At 42.1% G+C, this 20,641-nt stretch overlaps 1 protein-coding gene across 7 annotated transcripts in view; it reads right to left on the reverse strand.

Annotated features, from left to right (window-relative positions):
- Positions 1 to 1,677: 1,677 nt before the first annotated feature.
- The window catches only part of ep400 (E1A binding protein p400), a 34,000-nt gene continuing 15,036 nt past the window's right edge, over positions 1,678 to 20,641 (reverse strand). For 4 of the 7 annotated variants that reach the window (XM_008417492.3, XM_008417490.3, XM_008417486.3 and 1 more), the window contains 30 exons: positions 16,275 to 16,448; positions 15,817 to 15,969; positions 15,605 to 15,675; positions 13,265 to 13,554; positions 12,935 to 13,137; positions 12,601 to 12,770; positions 12,123 to 12,319; positions 11,866 to 11,977; positions 11,464 to 11,739; positions 11,286 to 11,360; positions 11,057 to 11,197; positions 10,936 to 10,980; positions 9,959 to 10,112; positions 9,648 to 9,877; positions 9,376 to 9,549; positions 9,253 to 9,300; positions 9,018 to 9,154; positions 8,571 to 8,627; positions 8,400 to 8,478; positions 7,775 to 7,942; positions 7,643 to 7,688; positions 7,453 to 7,559; positions 7,108 to 7,309; positions 6,908 to 7,020; positions 5,092 to 5,292; positions 4,317 to 4,473; positions 4,027 to 4,175; positions 3,679 to 3,843; positions 3,504 to 3,581; positions 1,678 to 2,742 (listed from right to left, as the gene is read on the reverse strand). In XM_008417492.3, the coding sequence (XP_008415714.1) occupies positions 2,434 to 2,742; positions 3,504 to 3,581; positions 3,679 to 3,843; positions 4,027 to 4,175; positions 4,317 to 4,473; positions 5,092 to 5,292; positions 6,908 to 7,020; positions 7,108 to 7,309; positions 7,453 to 7,559; positions 7,643 to 7,688; positions 7,775 to 7,942; positions 8,400 to 8,478; positions 8,571 to 8,627; positions 9,018 to 9,154; positions 9,253 to 9,300; positions 9,376 to 9,549; positions 9,648 to 9,877; positions 9,959 to 10,112; positions 10,936 to 10,980; positions 11,057 to 11,197; positions 11,286 to 11,360; positions 11,464 to 11,739; positions 11,866 to 11,977; positions 12,123 to 12,319; positions 12,601 to 12,770; positions 12,935 to 13,137; positions 13,265 to 13,554; positions 15,605 to 15,675; positions 15,817 to 15,969; positions 16,275 to 16,448 (4,481 nt within the window). In that variant the 3' untranslated portion in view covers positions 1,678 to 2,433. The remainder of the gene's footprint in view (positions 2,743 to 3,503; positions 3,582 to 3,678; positions 3,844 to 4,026; positions 4,176 to 4,316; positions 4,474 to 5,091; positions 5,293 to 6,907; positions 7,021 to 7,107; positions 7,310 to 7,452; positions 7,560 to 7,642; positions 7,689 to 7,774; positions 7,943 to 8,399; positions 8,479 to 8,570; positions 8,628 to 9,017; positions 9,155 to 9,252; positions 9,301 to 9,375; positions 9,550 to 9,647; positions 9,878 to 9,958; positions 10,113 to 10,935; positions 10,981 to 11,056; positions 11,198 to 11,285; positions 11,361 to 11,463; positions 11,740 to 11,865; positions 11,978 to 12,122; positions 12,320 to 12,600; positions 12,771 to 12,934; positions 13,138 to 13,264; positions 13,555 to 15,604; positions 15,676 to 15,816; positions 15,970 to 16,274; positions 16,449 to 20,641) is intronic. The other 3 variants (XM_008417487.3, XM_008417488.3, XM_008417489.3) reach the window with 3 other exon arrangements.

The raw sequence follows: 20,641 nt of genomic DNA on the forward strand, positions 1-20,641 counted from the left end.
AACAGGTCTGTATGGAAAATAAAGAATGAAATGAATACACGAGAATTTTCATTTGTAATTTACCCCAGAGGGCAGGAAACAGCAAAAATGTGGATGAGTTTGTCAGATTAAAACAATCTTAAACATGCTTTAATTTAAGCCTAGATATGTTTTATTAATGTTTTTTTTATTTAGCCTCATGTAATGTTAGTCCTAAATGTCATGCTTTCATTATCTGTAAGCAGAAATGCATCCTAATGAACAGAAGGCTAGAATAAATCAGTCTGTGGACATAATGTTTTTAGTGAACTGAGTTACTAAAGTAAATAAACCTTTCAATAACACTTTAATTTATTCAGTATCACTGTATAGCCAAAACAACTTTCAGCTGTAGTTGCAGCTGCAGAGATGGTTCCTGCAATGTAAAAATTGGGATTGAATACAGAGACAGAAAACTTTTTAGACAAATAAAATACATTGCAGATTGCGGCATTGGTGTAACATGCGAAACAATTACTCTATACTTTTGGAAGCCACTGTATACAGAACCACTTATTAATCAAAACTAAACATTTAATAAAAATCTCAAATCTGACCGTAGACTTTAAATGCACAATTATTTCTTTTTTTGTATTTAAAACTTCGCCATTCTGAAAGACATACAAACAAACAAACAAAAAACAAACAAGCAATTTCTCTGTATCTGACTAATCTGTTGAAGTGAATGGGCGGAGTGACATCCTGGCCAAAGGAACCAGCTTTGCCCATCTGCTCATCTCTGAGCCCTCTCTTCCACCTCACCTCCCTTGTCTGACTCGTTTAGTTGTGATGGTGGAGCGGCCACGGCGCGTCAGCGGAGAGAGAGGACTCTGGGTGTGCTCTAAGGAACAGATTGGAAATTTCAGTGAGCTGGAAAATCAAGGGTAGCAAAGGCTTCTTCAGAAAGCTGAATAGCGGTGAAACAGTGAACCCATGTGGCCAAATACGGAACAGCGTGATCTTTTGTCAACATCATCGGCCACAGCAGGGCTTTAAAATAACTCAGAACTTTGGAAGGTGGCTCCCTTTCAGTGAAGAATCTCTAACTCTTAGGCAGAATAACAAATGAAATACAAAACATGTTACATAGAAGTGAAAAAATTGATTTTTGTTTATATCACTAAATGAAATAAACACCAAGTGTAAAAATTGTCTTTGCCTGTGCTTCTTTTAAAAATATTTGACAAAAAGTTTTAAAATTCAAATGATTTCAAGAATAAAATGATGCCATTCTTTAAAAATATTTTTGTGACATATAATTAAAGAAAATGCTATATCTGGTGAAGAATAAATTAAAACACTCCCACTTTAGCCATAATTAAGCACAGGTATGTCATATTACAAGGACATGATTAGGACATTGCTGCTCTGCATTTAGTTGAATTTAAACTCATTTTATTTTCCTGAGAAGTTAAAGGGTAAAAATATGAGTTTTTATGAGTGACCTTGGACTGATAATAGCTGGAACATTGATTAATATATTTCATGTTTATTTGATAACATTTGACAAAATGTTTGTTGTCGTCTCATAATGTTTTATAGTGTAAAGCACTGAACTTAGATGTGCCATACAAGATAAAACCAATGTGCTGTCATAGAGTTTGAGGACTCACAAGATGTTTACATACTTTCAACACTTTAATGAAAAGAAAAGATGAATTTGTGTATAAAAACAAAACACTTTATTACAATTAGGCTGAAAAATCCAATGAAAACACAACTACTTTACAAGTACAAATGTTTTTTTTGTTGATATTTACAGGGTCTTTTTTTCTTTCCTTTTGACATCAATTAAAAAAAAAGTGAGAAAACACAAAAACACTAAAGTACATGTTTACAGTGTATTTACGGACATAAAAAAAAAAAAAAAAAAAAAAGATTAAAGGAGCGGCCATCGTTGTCCACTCGATCATCTAGGTAACAACCTAGTCGGACGTACAGGGGACTAATAATGAATACACTTACACTAATGTCGAGCTCATTCCCAAACGCAGAATGACTCGATCCTCAGCCCCAGCCGTCATGTTAGGTCATATATTCATTAAAAACAAGACGAGTGACATTTGGTGGGCTGAGCTGCTGATCGTAGGGTTCATGTTGACGTTGCTGATAAGAAATAATATACATTTAAATCAATATAAGAACGGATCACTGTTTCGTCACTGATCTTCCAGTGCTGATCAGCTATTAGCTCTGAAACAAACCGTAAATATTGATTAGAATTAAACAGGAGGGTAAACAAAGGGTTTGTTGTGATTAAGACAGTGGCTGGTTTTCAGGACTTAGATGTTGTGGGATCTGTAACAACCTCATGTGACCTGCAGAGAAAAAAAGAAAAAAAAAAGAACCCCCCCCCCCCCCCCCCCAACAAAAAAAAAAAAAACACTTGGAGAGTGATGTCATTACACGGCATGCCTAGCTGCTCCCCCCGGTGGGCTTGGCGGGCGTTTTGGCCCTCACACCCCCTTGGCGAGCCTGATTCTTGGTGGGCTGCTGGGCCTGACCGGGCAGCTGTCCGGGGGACTCCGCGGCACAGGGAGCAGCGGGCGGATGGGCGGGGCTGTGCGGATTCTGCGGCTGGATCTGTGTGGCGGGCGTCACCACCTGCTGTGGGATGATCTTCTGCTGAACCACCTGAGCTGTGGGCGTCCCTGTAGGAATCATCTGAACTTGACCAGACGCCGACGTAGCAGCCTGAGCCAAAGTCACCGTCTGAGGTTGACCCTGGGGTCAGGAGACAAACAAAAGAGTAGGGTATCACCATGGTGATGTGGTTTGTAGTGAAATTTCGATTTATAGGCCAGGTCAGGCCAGAATTATCTTCTTGATGGTCGGGTCGGGCTCTGGCTTCTGTGCTGCGTTTCATAAGCCTGCAATACACACAGCATAGAGAAATCCAAACGAGAACGCACAACATAAAGTTGTGTTATAGTCTACATGGAGGAGCAGATAGCTGAACCTGTTGAGGAAATAAAAAGAGTAAATAAGACGTGTGCACTGCTCCCATCCTTTCACTCACACATCCCTGACGATTTGCACTCGACTCTCCCTGTGGTTACAAGCGACACGGTGGAGCTGGAAGAGTTTGTTTCTATTTGAATTTTTAACCTTTCTACTAGGATAAAAATCCATTAAGATTAAAAAGCTTTTTTCAAAGGAGTCCTGGACAAGAGGCAGGACTCCTGCAAGGTAGTGTAAGTTCTCCCATTTTTAGCTTTTCTTAAAAAAAGCTAAAAATGGGAGAACTTACACTGTTTACATAACGGTGGTCTAAAAATGAAAGCAGTAAAATTGTAACTAAAATATGTCAGGTATACTGCGGGCTCAGGCCAATAATTAAAGTTAATTAGTCGGGTCAGTGCGTATGGGCTGGATTGGATTCTTTAGGTCTGACCTAAACTCTAGTCTGTACTACGCTGCTATTAACAGAACACTTCAGGTTTGGGAGAGTTAGCAGCTTTAATTAACAGTCAGTTCGCCCTCACCTGCTGGGGAGACGACACAATCTGCTGAATGTTGGCCACAGCCGGTTGCTGCTGCACTATCTGTGGGAGCTTAGCCACCTATAATAAAAAGCAAACTCTTACATCAGCACACACACCGACTGCATACCTGCAAACCTTGTGTTCTGCGTTTAATCATCACACAGCACCACTCTACCTGGATTTGTTGGGCTCCGGCTGGTTTTTGGGTCTGGGCGATGGATGTAGTAGTGAAGAACTGGGTTTTGATTGCAGGCTGGAGTTGCTGCGTTGCTGCGTAGGTCACCTTCTGTTGCTGCTGCGCTGACTGGGCCGCCTGCATCGTTACCTGCTGGGTACCGATCTACCCCCCAAAAAAGTTACAGTCAATAAAATACACAGAGTTTAGGTTAAATTGACTATTCTAGATGAAGATTTGTCTTACGCATCACACTTCTGAATAATCTGACTTTGACGATGAAATAAACAAGACCCTGACAGCGTTGGAGACTGAGAATCCACTAGTTTGTAGTTGTGGTGTGCTTACCTTCTGCTGAACAGCGGCCTGTCCTTGCTGAGGCTGCCCTGCTTTCTGCTGAGCTGCGGCCTGAATGGCTGCTGGATGCTGCTGTTTCTTCATCGGAATCAGCTGCTGGACTTGCATCTGGGGGAAGGTGGTCGTCAGCACTGGGGCCCCTAAGGCAAGATAAAAAAAAAAAAAACACACACACACAAAACTAAGTGGAATTGATCATAACAAATCATAGCAGCATATTTAAATTGAGAGTAAAAAGTGCTTTCCTGCGGAGAGAGAAAAAATGGAAGCATTGAACTCACCAGTTTTCTGCGATTGGTTAATAGCAACACTTAGTCCTGACATGGTCGTCACTGCAGAGACTACCGCTGGCACAGACACCACCGGAGGCTTGGTGAGGGTCACCTGAGCCGTCTGTCCTACCTGGGCCTGAATCTGCCCCTGAGTGGGGACTCGAGTCTGCACAAGCACAACAGACATAGTTGTAAAATGTCACCATTACTCTACCAGCTTGGCGTTCTCATTTGAGGAGCTAACATTCCACAAATGAGTAAGGATTGTGTGAAGTATTTTTTTTTTTTTTTTTAAAGTGAGATGCTGCATAACAACGTGTTCGGATTAATTATCTGGATGTAAGTACTCGGGCAAAAACTACAGAACACGCAGTTCCTCTCCCTGATTTTTGTTGCAGCCACTAAAACGTTTTGGCGTAAACATCCAGCACTAACTGAATTATGAACCGTTTATTTTTGTTGTGATATAGGCAAAGAGAAAGTAAAATACAACAAGGCAAAATACATTTTTCAGTACGCTCCCCAGGTTGTGCTTTCTTCAGTATTTGAAAGTAATTTCCAAGAGCCAACAACAAACCAGAGGAATTTAATGACTTTACAGAAACACTGTTAGCAGCAAAGTGACAACGAAGCAGTAAAAATTTCAAAGTTCCCCTGATGCATATCTGTTCCTTATATGCCCAAAATACTGGCCATATCAAAAATAAACACTGTGACGACGGCTGATCTGCGTTGTGTTCTCAAGCGGTTTTATTCCATCTCTCTCTTTTTTAAGTAATCTTACCAGTCTGGTCACTTGCAGCGTGTTTGCAGCGAGAACGGTTCCGGGTCTGGCTGCAGTCACGGTAGCTAGCTGAGGACTGGCTTGGCCAGCCTGAGCGGGCTGCACCTGGCTGGGCTGCTGGGCCACGGCAGCTTGCGCACCCTGCGTCACCGCCGCCACCTGCTGCCCTGGCCCCTTATGCTTCTGCATTTTTAATAACTCCTGTAAGCACAAACAGAAACATACTTAGGAAAAGGCAAAGGATGCATTAGTTTTACACTGAAAATTACAGTTTTCACAAAGAAATCTGTTGCACCGCTTACAGTGCAGTCTCATGTTTATCTCATTTAATCACATTAATTACACTTTTTTTTATTTTTACTACATATTTCAATGTGTTTTCTTGGGATTGTGGGTAATGGACCATAAATGTGAAATGGAAGGTAGAAACAGTCGGTATCTGTGCTTCATTACAGCTTCGTGTCTTTCAAGGTGCGTCTCACAGCTAGAGACTGAAAGTTTTGCTCACTTTTTTTTGCAAAATCGATTCCAACAATTTAATTTTAGCTCCGCCAGTATGTTTAGTATCTTTGTCTCGCTAAAATTTGAACTTCCATCATGTTCTCAAGTACTCTGGCTTTTAGCAGGCGTTCTTTCTGAACTTGGGGATGCATGCCATTAAAAAATGGATGCTCACAGCATGACTCACTGCTAAGATAGTGTGTTAAAGGGACTGTACAGTGTTCATTTTTCATAATAAATACTTTTTAGCAGGTAGGTTAAATCTTGCCTGACCAGGCAAGATTTAACCTACCTGCCAACCTACCTGCCATATGCAATATGCTCTGTATGCCTTCCATGACTTGTGGCAAACATTAAAAACGACTTTCTTGATTGTGTCTCTGGTTCATTTAAGGTGGAAGGCAACATCTTGGTAGCTTTGCTGTATTCTTTCCATTTTTTTAGATGACCGGTTGAGCACTGCTCCCTGAGATGTTAAATGCTTTAGAAACTAGCCTACCCCTGCTTTACAAGTCTCCACAGTTGCATCATTAAACCCCAATTAAACACATTAAAGTTTATGACTGTGCCACAAAAGAATGTGAAAAGGTTTAGGGGAGTGAAGACCTTTCCAAGGTACTGTTGCAACAAGATTCTGCTAAAAATTGAATACTGAATTTATTTCTTTAATATGGACAACACAATCAGAATCACTTTATTTCCATTGCTAGTAAACACGTTCACATGCTAAAAGATTGCTTTGATGTAATAGTGAAATAAATAATAATAACAAACTAATACGAAAAAGTATGTAAGTAAGTATGCAGTAGCAAACAAACACAATGATTTAATCTTCTGTATTACATTCCATGAGTCTTTACCCCATAGTGCCAAGCTGAAAAGTTAGGTTTTTTTTTTGCACAGGATGCACCTAACCTGGTGGCAAAAACAAATATTGTCCAGTCAACATAAATTTTCACTTATCCATGACGCAAAAAAACTAGGTAGCTAGTCGACAGTTGGCGTCAACCACCTCGAGTCAAAGAACAAAACCACAATGACTGCAAGCGACTACATAGATCTCCAACGACAAAATTTAAAAGTCGTGATTAACAAATTTGAGGCCAACTTAAATTTTTGCTAACAAATGTAAAATATTTTGTAATTTCAGTTACACAAATTTAAGTTTTTAAGGTTAAGCAGAAACCCTGTACATTTCAACACGTGTCCATAATGAAGCTTTGCTCTACATGGGGAAAAAAAAGTAAAAGAAGTAGCATACAATAACATACATAAAAAGCTCAGAATAACCCATAGCATAATGAGGCTAGCGTACCTGGGGTTTGCCTACACCTTTGATCTGAGAAGGAGCTCCCAGGTGCTGCTGCTGTCGTAACATCTGCAGCTGGGCTTGAGTAAGGGACTTCGTTGCCATCGGAATACCTGGCGCTGGAAAGATGGGTAAATTCAGCGAAAAAACAAAAATAAAAATCATGCTATGATTATGAAAACTGGAGCACAAATCTATTTTCACACCTGGTGTGACCTGGGGGACCAGTGGGCGGGTCTGTGACTGCACAGGGCTCAAAGTAGTAGAAACTACAGCAGAAGCTGTCACCGGGGTCACGGCTCGCACACCTCCACCTGTAGCTATGGCGACCACTTCAGTTGGGGCAGCGGTAGCAGCGACAGCCCTCTGCTGCGCGTGGACCACCTGGGCTCCAGCCGTGCCTGCAGGCTGGATCGATAATGACAACACAGTGAAGAAAATTCGCAAGGGGCCCCCGTCTATTGACAAAGGTTGGATTCTGGTAGAATAAAGGCTGTTTGTGTTACAGTAAATTAATTCTGGCGCAGCGGCAACAAGTGAACATGACTCACAGACAGGGTGCTTGGTATGACTGGAGATGCCAGGCGTTTATTGGCCTGGAAGGGACTCTGGGGAATCCCAGCTCCTGTGTTCACAATCACATTCCCTCCTACATTTGCTTGGAGAAACACAGAGAAATTAATTAACTTCAGAAACAACAACAACTGCCCTGTAATAAGAAGCATGTGTGTGTCAACATACCGGCCTGAATGGTAGTGCCCACTGTGGCGTTTTTAATCGCCCCGGCCTAGAGAACGGGAAACATAATTGTGTTAAACTTTGGCTAGGAATAGGATCATTTGTAGAATAATGTTGACAAAACATGTTTCTCACCAGTACAGCTGCATTGGGCACAGCAGCAGCTCCAGTTAGCCCAGCAGCCTGTGGAACCTGAGCTTGGCCGACAGCAGGAGTCTGGGCCTGACCGGCCGCAGCCTGAGCCTGGGGAGCCCCAGCCTGTTGCTGGGCCAACTGCTGAGCTTTCTGCTGCTCTGCAAGGGCCTGCAAACACACAAAAAAACTAAACTGCAAACATCTAAAAAACATGGAAGCTAGATGATGCAATACTCATATGAGAGCAAATGTAAACCAATCCTCTCCTATTTGTGACTAATAAAGTAGGCAATAGCTAAATCCAAGACTACAGATGAGCAGTAGCTGATTCTAGCTATAAATAATATGAAAAACAAAAATTAGGATTTTTCTGAGAGATTTATTTTAACAGTCAAATCAAAGCAGTTTTTATGCCAAATTACATCTATGTGAAAAGATGTTAAATATTTAATTTTAAAAAGTACTTATAGCATGGAGAGACTTATATATATATACACACACACACACACAATTTAATTAGTTTTAACAACATATTTAGCCATAACCAGTCCTTAGAGGACATTCCTGTCCTTGATGTGTCCCAAAATGAAAATGTTTGGAAATAAATCATTCTGCTGATATTCACCTTTTTCTCTTTGGCAATCCTTTCAGCCCGCTGAGAAGCCACCTGAATGGGAGGTAGGGGCTTATCGTAGCTAATCCCACTGAAAAAAAAAAACAATTAAAAAAAAAAAGTGGATTGGAACTTTTGTATATTCATTTAAAAATAATCTAAAATCAGGAATATTAAACATACCTCTCTGCTAAGACCGACGCGTGTTTGGGATTCTTCTGGAAGGGATTCATTCCAAGCCTTTGAATAATATGAATACAAGTATAAATGCATTTCAATTTGAAGATCTAAACAAATGATCAGAGTTGCACTGTACAAAGTGCCACAACACAACAATAATTCATTCAACTTTACAAGACTACAGTGTACTGAAAATCAGAGCCTTTTAATCAATTTGAGGATGAAATCTTTAATTTTCCTCAAATAAATTTCTTTAAATATTGCTCATTACTAACTAATCTTTAAGGTACTTACAAAACAAAAAGGTCCAATTCATACACAAAAATAAAAAAAAATCATTCCAATTGTGCATACAGATTTAAAATAAATTCCATAAATGTGAATTGGACCCTATATTTTATAAGTGATAGAAAAACAGCAGGAAACACAGCTTAATGACTGAACACTTACAGCGGTTTGATAGGTGGGCTCCTCTTACTGGCAATTATTTTCATGAGTTCAAAGCGACTGCTGTACAGCTGAATCTGTGAGCTGTTGTCATCCTGTGTGTAGATCTGGCAGGTCCGCAAAGGACGGCTGTTCTTAGACTGAACGCATGCGAAAAGGACAAATATTAACTCAAGTGAAACAATGACCTCGACAGTAAAGAAATGGTTATTCACCCAAAATTCAAAAGAAAAGATACCTTATATATGCTCTTGGATTTCTTCTTAGGGTTGGGCTCGTACACCAACTGGAAAATTAGAGAAAACGATCAGCACGATGTGGGCAGTCTAGTTTTAAAGTAGGGTGACCGTGCGTTCAGTACCTTGCCCTCCTCTCTAGGAATGATGACGTTCTCGTAGCGGTTGCGACACTGTTTGGGTGAGCGGTAGATGCGGCTGCAGGAGTTCACCACGTCGCTCACCAGATCCCAGTTAGGTGTGTGGGCAGGTGACACGATTGTCAGATTCAAAGGCAGCTCCAGCAGCTGCTTCACAGCCTGAAGAACAATAGTAAGAGGTTTCATCAGCGTCATAAAAACTTTTTTTTTTTTTAAAAGAGAAGCCGATAGAGGAGAGGACTGAGGGCAGACGTTACCTGAAGCAGAGCCCAGTCCTCACTGATGAGCCACTCTGGGTTATCCTGACCAGCCTCCATGGCAGGTTTAGCCAGTGACGGCAGTGGTTTGGCAAACGGAGGCTGTTTGATGGAAAAGTTCTTTTTCTGGTCTTTGCCTTCACGCCGAACTTTGAGCATGCTGGCCTTTTCGAAGAGGGAGCGTGGAGGAATGACCGTCTCCCCGTGGCCCTTCTTCTTCTTTCTGGCTGCTGCAAGACAAAACGGGTACAGCTGAGATCAAGTGGAATGATTCCACCTACCACCAGCATCCTCTCTGACATCTATTTTACCTGAGGGATCCATCTTGAGTCTTTTGTGCTCCTTGCGAATGTAGATAGGAGGCAGCTTGGACTCCGGCATGGGCGTGGTGTCATACATCAGCATCATGACCGAGTCGATGTAAATGTCATTGTCATCCTGTGGCGGTGTGGGTGGAGTCCAAACCTATGTTGAAGAATAACAGAGAAGGAATAGCAAGGCAAAAGGTCATTTTGTGCTACAATACTTGTAAAATAAATGGAGTGAGGGATTTGTTCTGCACCGATGTGCTGCATTGTAAATAGTCTGTGTACATGCACATTATGTCCATTTTTGAAAAAGTTATCCGACTCTGTTGCACATCCCTTGGCTCATGAGTTTGCTATTTTTATTTATAACTGCACAGTATTTTCTGAAATAGTCTTGTACAGTACATTATTATTATTATTCCTATTATTGCTGGTATTGTTAATGTTGTTCTTTACATGTTGTTTTTAATACTTTAATGACTGTTTTGTGTGAACGTATACTTGATGCTGCTGTTACACCCGAATTTCCCCTTTGCAGGACATTGGAGGCAGTTTCTACTCTACGAATGTAAAAATAATCAGAATTTTGTGCAATATCTGCATATGATGCAATTCTCATAGGGTGTCATGTGAAAACTTTATTATTTAGGAGTTAGAGCAGTCGAGTTTTCTATCTGGAGTGCAAATACGGGAATTCACTAAGGATTTACTGCTATTGTTTCTGTAGAGGTTAAAAACAAACACTGTAAAAACTGAACTTTAAGAATGGGTGAAGGACAAATGTTGAGATGGTTAGAGGCACACAAGTTTTGGCCAACAGAATATTGAATTAAGTCTAAAACAACAAATAGTTTTCCAACAATCATTTTGTTGCTTTATTAATTTTTTTTTCAATTCTTATTTTACATTTTTCCAGAATGTGTGGAAATCTTGTTTTGACAGAGCAACAGTGACTTATATTACAGAACATTTAGTCTTACCGGCATAATTTCTGTATGACCATCCTCCGCATCAAACACATATTCCTGTTAAACACAGAAAAGATTAGAGTCTCCATGTAGCGCACCACTTCCTGTTTATATTATAACAGCAACCACACACCATGTTGTATGCATCTTCTCTAGTATAGGTGAAAAGGTCTTCCTCTCTCTCCATCAGCTGGCACTTCTGCTCCTCCTCCTCCTCTTTCAGTTTCTGCAGTTGCTGTAGCTCCCAGCCTCTCTTTGCACACTCCAACCTCTCCTACAGGACATAAACAACGTCAAACATAGAAAAGATGTCTGTCCTAGGTGAACACAAATGTGAACTAAATCAACAAAACAGCTCATACCTTAAGAGCAGCTTCATCGTCACCAATGTGGAGGTACTCCAAGTAATGCAGAGCATATCTCTCAATAGGAGTTAGCTGACAGAATTTTAAAAAAAATGTGAGAAAGGCAATTTTATTTTATTTCATTTCACATAGTTGAATTGAGTTCCCAAAAAAACTTTGAAGACTTCAAAACTACCTGTTCCATGACCGCATTCAACTCCTCTAGCAGGCCGGGTTCTTCTTTAGTTTGGATCTCTGACTCTGATGACGATCTGCCTCCCAACTCCTCCTCTTGGGGCTCTCCCTCCTCTGATTGGCCATCCAGATTTATACTGTGCAGAGCCTGGATGTAGGGTCTTGCTACTTTGGGAGAAATGGATTCAGAGGCCGATGGCTCCTGATGAAGCACCACAAACTCCTCCACCTTCACCCCTGAAGTTGCCTCTACTTCCAGCAGGTCTTGGATTGTCGACTACAGACACAGAATCAGGTCAGTTGTTTAACTTGAACGCTATTAATCACAATTGCTTCTAAATGGCATTGTGCATTAATTTCTTAACAACAGACTATAAAACTTGAAGCTTAAGGTTTGTCTTACCTGTGTGAGGAAAGCCAAACTGTAGTCGGTACCCTGTGCAACTACTTCTCTTATAAGCTCCTTGGTCCCATTTTTTAACAGTTTCTCTTCAATCGAGTTGCCACTCTCCAACCTGACCAAAACAAAGCAGGAAATCAAAGCAGCCATTACAAAAACAGCAGTCCTTAAATGCTTCATATTTCAGGTGGCCGGTGAGTAACTCTTTACTTCAGCAAATAGAAAAGCATCACAAACAGATGTTGTATTTTAAAAATCACCTGTATATGTGAATGTCCTTGGAACGCCCCACTTTTTCACACCATTCTTGAGTGCGGGCATCCATGCTTGGGTTGAGATCCGTATCGTAGAAAATGATTGTGTCTGCGTCAACGATGGTTCCGACTTCAGAGCAGCAGCAGTTGGTCAGGATGCTGCAGAACACCTGCTTGTTGGTGTTAAACTTCCTCATATTTTCCTGTGGAAACACACACGCAAACAATGAAGGTAACTGGCTGAGAAAAAGCTAGCAGCAACACAACTTTTTCAATTGAAAGGTCAGAAATGTACATGTTTTTTTAAATAAAACATAACCTGTAGAAAGAAATCTGTAACTAATAATAAAACAAAAGAAATACATTTTTTCATCTCTGACGCCAATCCAAAAAGATATACATCACACTTAAGTGCTATAGAAAAAAAACTAGTGGAAAAATAGACTCATTCTTTTATTTAGTTGAATAATTTGAGATGGTTTACCTGCGTTTCTTCAAATGTGAGGCTTTCATCAATGCGCACATATTTGAGCTGCCTGTAATCCAGGAAGGCTTCCAAGATGTCCAGCATTTTAAACATCTGAGTAAAGATGAGGACACGTCGACTCTCTGACCTAAGCTTCTGCAGCAGAATGGCAAGAGCTTCCAGTTTACCTTTGCAAAGAAAAACAAATCAATTAATGCTCTTCTTATTTAAGTTGTCTAGTGCATGGTTAAATACGACTACACTCTCTAAGCAACTTTAAGACGGTTTTGTAATTCAAAAGCTACCCTGCGTGTGTAGACAGATGAGCAAAGAGACGTGTTAGCAGACTTACCCGAGTCCATCTGCATTAACTGCAAGTCAGGATGGCCCAAGAAATGTCTGGAGGCTAAACGGTGGATGTCTGCACCGTGAGGCTCAGAGGTCTCCAGCAGCCGCTGCTGAAAGGATTTCTGCTGAAGCCTGTAGGGAACTGAAGGATCGGCCGCATACAGATGAGGAGGCGGAGCTACAGCTGCGGGCACCACACATGTCAATCTACAAAATAACAAGCATGAAATAGTAATAACACTCAGAACTGAAAAAAATAAATAAAATAAAAATCAATAAATATAATCAGCAACAGACAAAAATTAGGAACAAGTTTTAGCAAAAGTGGAAATACCTCTTGATCAGGCTTCTGGCAGCTTCATGATGGTTCTCCACAGTGAGCAAAGCAGACTGCAGCACAGACGTGGTGCCCACACAGGTCCTCTGAGCTCTAGAACAGCTTTCTCTGCCCACCCACCTCCAGCCCCCAGCGGTCAGGACAGTGTGAGCAGGTTCTGGACTCAAAGTGCATGCCTGCAGCAGATCGGACCCATACAGCACTCTGCGGTTACAGCGCTGCTCATTTGCTTCAAAGAAGCGGCTCAAGCGCTCCTTCAGCTGCTGAGTCTTTTCTTCTGATGCCTCCTAAGGATTGTAGTGGGACATGATAAAAAAAGAATGCATTTAAAAAAAATTAAGGCCATTGTAAGAAATAGTTTTTGTTTTCTGACAACAGCTTACTTATAAATAAGTAAGCTAATCTTATAAATAAACTAACTCAACATGTTAGGGGAAACTATTGAACACATTTTTGGTCTTTTGCAAGCAAACAGAGTATTATCTAGAGCAGTGTTCCTCTACCTTTTTCGGGCCAGCGCCCCCATAGCCTTTTTCCAGGTCCCTCACCGCCCCCCACCAAACAATTTGTAGGCTATTTTGCACTGACAATTATTTTATTATTAATGTTACTATCATTATTGTAGATGTTTTGAATCGGCGCACCGATTTAGCGCGCCTTACGCTCCTTCACCTCGCGCACATAACAGGGTAAATGTAGCGAGTTTTGCCCTAAACGTATCGGCGTCTGGAGGAGGGGGTTTGGGGGGAGCGTATATTTCTACGCTCCTTCGTGGGGGGGGCGCTGATTTATGTTTTCGCATCCACCTGAATAATGTGTAGTTGAACCCCTACCCATGGCACTTCAACAATATTATTTTACCTTTTATCTGGAAATAGTGTCTGTTTATTCTTGCCATACAGTCCTCTGTATTAATTATTGCTCGAAAGGTCTTGCCACACCAGTTTATTCCTCCGTATTTACTTTAGTTTCTTAGTTTATTCTTGCATTTTGTTCTATATTCATTTCCATTTAGTTTCATTTGATTAGTATTATCCTCTCTTGGTTTATTGCTATGTCCACTTTAGTTTCTTTCCTGTTGCTAGATTTATTTTATCGTTTATTGACCACCAGTAATTTTCACTCATCACCTCCTGCGCAGCCTAATTGTCATGTGTTTCACATCATGTGTTGATTTTTCACTGTTCAGCGTTGGATTCTCTGTTTTTATGCCTTAATTCACATCTAGTTCGTGGCTCCGTTTTGCCCGCTTCTCATGTTTCAGAATTTTGCGCATTGTGCGTGGCGGTTTTTTTTTTTTTTTTTATTCCCTAAGGTGCAGGGCGGTTGGGAAACATATCGATGGGGAAAAGGCAGACTGACATAAACCCTTTAAAGCAACGGAAACAATTTCAGTATTCTAATTGAAATTTAAAAGTGCTGTGGTACCGTTGTTCCATCAAACCCGTTTCATGTCGGACCACTTACAGCACCGGTGTTAACGCTATAAAATGAACGCTCTCTATCGTGGAATCACCCATGGAGGGATTTCTTTATTTAAATGGGTTCATTTTTCAGAGGGATACAAAGAAAGGGTATCGTGATTTTAGTAATTATATGTTTATAAGAGCGATTTTCTGTTGTCCTTCCATGGTAGCGGGCAGCTTTCAAACGGAAATAAAACACTTTTTAATATAAATTGCTGCTTTGACATGATCACAGATCTGCCAAAACATATGTAGCCTACATAAATACCAAAGTGAATCACAGCAGCGTCATCAGCCGGTGTAACGCTGAACTGATGCGGAGCCGAGTTGCGCCATGAAGCTACAAACACTGAATAGAAGAAGAAGAGCTGCTATCGATACAGTTGCCGCCAAGCATGATTTAATGTTACACAATACAGTTTTACCAAGTTGCTCAAAGTCTAAACTGGTATTGTTGTGGATTTAAGGTGTAAAGTTTACCTTCAACCAAACGCCCCCCAAAGGCATCCCAGCGCCCCCCTTTTGTAAAAATGTTCGCCAGCGCCCCCTGCCGTCCTCTGAACGCCCCCTGGGGGGCGATACCGCCCATGTTGAGAACTGCTAATCTAGAGTCATGTTGAACTTCATATACAAGTACAGACATAAAGTATTTCTTGCTGCAAAGAAGGAACAAATGATTGTGATTACATTAAACATGTTTAGAAACTGGCAGGAAAGAAACAGAAGCATTTAAATACTGCTGTCAGTGTTTATTTTATTGAAACAAACTGAATTTCATTTTTAACAAAATCCACTTCCACAGTTTGATTGCATCATTTATCTGGGCTTCAGCTCTTTTTTGTTATGTGGGACATTACTTCAACATACTCACCAGTGAAGCACCATGACCTGTAGTCGTAAGCTTGGCTGGAGACGATGTTGCGTTTGTAGTCACACCCAATGCTAACGAAAGAAAGAAAATAATGTCATAATTTCAAAGAAACAACAGTGTCACGCATTCAGTATTAATAAACAAAAAGTTTGGGGAAAAGTGGCACTTTTTATTCCAAGGGAATGTCAAAACAATCAGAAGAGAAAAGTCACCTTGCTGAGCTGTTGAGAGGGCAGGATGAGGTGTTCCAGGTGTTGCTACAGCGCTAGAGGCAGGAACGGTTTGAGGCAACGTTTGCATCACCATGGAGCCCTGGGGTCGTATAATCGGCTGCCCTGGAGCGGACACAATCTGCAGGATGTTGCCTAAAACAACCACAAACATGGAGGCAATTAAAATCTGCCCTCAAACCAACAGGAGAGAAAAACTTTCAGCTACATTTTTAGCCACAGCTAAGTTAATACAAAACAGAAATATTGAAGCATCAGTTTAACAGCATTTAAGATAATTGTTAAGGTTAATTACTAAGATCTAAATGGATAATAAAACTTGTGTGGTAAAATAAAAAAAGAAAACATACAATAAATGGAAATGGTAAACATAGACTTTTAAAAAGAGAAAGCAAAGAAAATGATGGAAAGATAAAATATGACAATGGGATGTACATTACCGAGTGTACCTTGGAGCTGCAAGGGCTGTCCAGTGGTGAGTTGGCGGAGCTGGCTGTGGGACAGAGTGAACTTGTTCCCCTGAAACTGCAGGGTGACCGGAGTCTCTGGCTGCGAGATGCGGTTCTGACTTCCTGCCATGTTGGCCAGCTGGGCAATTTTCACCACATCTCCACCTTCATTGGAAAGAAAAGAACAAACAGTGAAAAACCAGATAATAGTAATAATAATAATAAAAATATTTCACATCTACGGTCAGAAATATAAAACAATGTATTCAGTTAGTTGCAAGGTGAAAAGGAGACAAGACATGCAGAACCAAGGTGAATTAATCAGATGGAAAAAGCACATCTCCTCTCAACAACCAAGCAGCGTGTAATAAAAGCAAGACAGGGGGAGAAAGTCTGAAATATAACACACAAAACACTTTTTCAAGACAACACACACCTCAGCACAAACTACAGTAAAAGAAAATATCTCACTCTAACTACTGAATATGATGTATATGGATATTTTCACTACCAATTAAATGTTACCACATTTAAGTGTATAATTGTGTAGTTATAACAAGAATAAACAAAAAAAAACCTCAGAAGTTGTATTCTGAAGTCAATAAAAATCAGAAAAATCTATTTTGAATATATCTTAAAACCAGACAAAACCTCCCCTTTCCATACATGTCATTTTTAAGCTATTCTGTGGTTTGCAAAACAAAAGAAAAAAAAAACCTGTGTGTTTTGTAAATTCTTCACCTTAGAGTTAAATAGAATATGTTTTAAAAGGGACTTTGGAGTAAAAATACACTGAAATGTTTTGTTGTTTGGAATTTCAAACAAAGATGTCAGATAAGCCAGGTTCCTACAGTTAGCTTAACTGGCAACATTTCTTTTTGAATTTTTTTTTACATCAGATGTGAAAGACATTCATTTCAAACAAAGATGAAAATCAAATTCTGTTCTCTGGGAAAATACAGTCACTACACAGCAAAATAACTAAGCCCAAATTCTGACTTGAGCCAACAGAAAAACTGAACAATGCAGGCAGGTTAAGGACACTTGGTCACTGCTGCAACATCTTTTGTACTTTAAGTGTATTTTAGATCCAAATATTATATTTACATTACACAATGAACTTGTGTTTTACCTTAAAAGTTTTCTGACCCATTCTGTGGTGAAATTATACTTTGACTCGAAAGCAAAAATAATTCAAAACCTGAAGATTCATGCAATAAAATCCTGACCAGATGCCCGAGCTACCTCAACTGGCTCCTCTAGACGTGGAGAAGCAGCGGCTCTACTCTGAGTCCCTCCCGGATGATGGCGCTTCTCAACCTATTTCTAAGGTTGCAGGGTGTCTGCAGAGGGTTTCCTCTGCAGACACCCTGCAGAGGAAACCCATTTCGGCCACTTGTTTCTGGGACCTCGTTCTTTTGGTCATGACCCACAGCTCATGACCGGAAATGAGGTGGGAACAAAGATCGACTGGTAAATCGAGAGCTTCGCTGTTTGACTCAGCTCTCTCTTCACCACTACAGACTGGTACAGCACCTGCTTCACAGCAGATGCTGCCTCAATCTGCCTGTCGATCTCCCGCTCCGTTTTTCCCTCATTTGTGAACGAGATCTCCAGATACTTAAACTCCTCCACTTGAGGCATGAACCCCTCTCCCAATCTCTCCCAGAGAGGAGATATTCCACGTCCCAAGAGCCAGGTTCTGCAACTGAAGATCAGGTCGACGGGAACCCCTCCCTCAAGCACCATACATATTCAGAAGAGTGTTTAGGACATGAGTTTATAACACACAGTCAGTACAATGCCTGCAGCTGTGCCAAAACCCAAGCCAAAGCTGAAGCCGCTCATGAAAGACTCTCCACAATCAGACAAAAAAGTCCACATACTCCAGGGTGGATGCTGCTGCTGCTTCACTTCTGGGCTCAGATATCGCATTATAGCCTCCGCTATTTCATCCATCCATCCATCCATTTTCTTCCGCTTATCCGGGGTCGGGTCGCGGGGGCAGCAGCTTCAGAAGGGAGGCCCAGACTTCCCTCTCCCCAGCCACTTCTTCCAGCTCCTCTGGATGAATCCCAAGGCGTTCCCAGGCCAGCCGAGAGACATAGTCCCTCCAGCGTGTCCTGGGTCTTCCCCGAGGCCTCCTCCCGGTGGGAAGTGCCCGGAACACCTCACTAGGGAGGCGTCCAGGAGACATCCTGACCAGATGCCCAAGCCACCTCAACTGGCTCCTCTCGACGTGGAGGAGCAGCGGCTCTACTCTTGAGTCCCTCCCGGATGACCGAGCTTCTCACCCTATCTCTATGGGAGAGCCCAGCCACCCTGCGGAGGAAACCCATTTCGGCCGCTTGTGCCCGTGATCTCGTTCTTTCGGTCATGACCCAAAGCTCATGACCATAGATGAGGGTGGGAACGTAGATCGACCGGTCAATCGAGAGCTTTGCTTTTTGGCTCAGCTCTCTCTTCACCACGACGGACCGGTACAACGCCCGCTTCATGGCAGACGCTGCCCCAATCCGCCTGTCGATCTCCCGCTCCCTTCTTCCCTCATTCGTGAACAAGATCCCCAGATACTTAAACTCCTCCACTTGAGGCAGGACGACCCCCCTGACCCGGAGAAGGCACTCTACCCTTTTCCGGCTCAAGACCATGGCCTCGGATTTGGAGGCACTGACCCTCATCCCGGCCGCTTCAGTCTCGGCTGCGAACCACTCCAGTGAGAGCTGCAGATCGAGGAGCTTTTTGACCACCTCGGCGACCTTGTTCCCAGAGATTGGAGAGCCCAACCCAGAGTCCCCAGGCTCAGCTTCCTCAACAGAAGGCATGTTGGTGGGATTGAGGAGGTCTTCGAAATATTCCGCCCACCGGCCCACAACGTCCCGAGTTGAGGTCAGCAGCACACCATCCCCACTATAAACAGTGTTGGTGCTGCACTGCTTCCCCCTCCTGAGACGCCGGATGGTGGACCAGAATTGCCTCGAAGCCGTACGGAAGTCTGTCTCCATGGCCTCTCCAAACTCCTCCCACGCCCGAGTTTTTGCCTCAGCGACAACCCGAGCCGCATGCCGTTTCGCCCGCCGGTACCCATCAGCTGCTTCTGGAGTCCCACAGGCCAAAAAGGTTAGATAGGAGTCCTTCTTCAGCTTGACAGCATCCCTCATAGAAGGTGTCCACCAACGGGTTCGAGGGTTGTCGCCGCGACAGGCACCAACAACCTTGCGGCTGCAGCTCCGATAGGCCGCCTCGGCAATGGCGGTACGGAACATGGTCCACTCAGACTCAATGTCCCCCACCTCCCCTGGGACGTGCTCAAAGTTCTGCCAGAGATGAGAGTTGAAGCTCCGTCTCACAGGGGACTCCGCCAGACGTTCCCAGCAGACCCTCACTACACGTATGGGCCTGCCAGGTCTGACCAGCTTCCTCCCCCACCACCGGAGCCAACTCACCACCAGGTAGTGGTCAGTGGACAGCTCCGCACCTCTCTTCACCCGAGTGTCCAAGACATATGGCCTCAAATCCGATGAGACGATGACAAAGTCAATCATTGAACTGCGGCCTAGGGCATCCTGGTGCCAAGTGCACATATGGACGCCCTTATACCTGAACATGGTGTTCGTGATGGACAATCCGTGACGAGCACAGAAGTGCAACAACAGAACACCACTCGAGTTCAGATCGGGGCGGCCGTTCGCTATTTCATCTTCATCCGAATCGTCCAAATCATAAAATCTTTTAATTTTCTTCATTGGTTCTGCCATTTCATCCAATAATTCCTCTGTATTCAAACCATGTGTCCTCCTTCTTTGTATCCTCAGATAAAATTCCTCAAGTTCCTCAATAAACTCTGGATCCTCCATCATCCAAGTTTTACAAGTTGCCAGTCTTTCTTCAGTGCTCGAATGAAAGATCTCTTGGGAAAAAGTTCAAGTACTTAAGACTGTTTTATGATGTCATAACAAGAGAATGATATTATGACATCACAGATAGAGTGTGGTGTCATAACTGACATATACTTGCATTTGCATATATTTATGCATTTTATAAAATATGTTTATATGGTTTTCTTTTTGGCATATTATTGAAATATGTTTAATCTAGGTCATGCTAGTTCCGCTGTTATATTGTTTTTGTCGTGTTTTAGAAGTGTTTTAGTTCTTGAGAAAGTGTGGTGGGAATTTCCCACGTGGTAACATTCACCGCAATCAAACAGTTATCACATGTACAAATACTGTGTGTCACTGAAAAAGTTGACAATTTAAAGCGTTGGATAATCTGCAGAGATGCTTACACATGCTTTGCTTTGACATTCAAATTTAAACAAAAGGAGAGGAAAAAAATAAAGAGACAGCTTTGGGTCA

The sequence above is a fragment of the Poecilia reticulata genome, chromosome 9 (genome assembly GCF_904066995.2).
Source record: "Poecilia reticulata chromosome 9, P_reticulata-male-v2, whole genome shotgun sequence".
NCBI classification, from domain to species: Eukaryota; Metazoa; Chordata; class Actinopteri; order Cyprinodontiformes; family Poeciliidae; genus Poecilia; species Poecilia reticulata.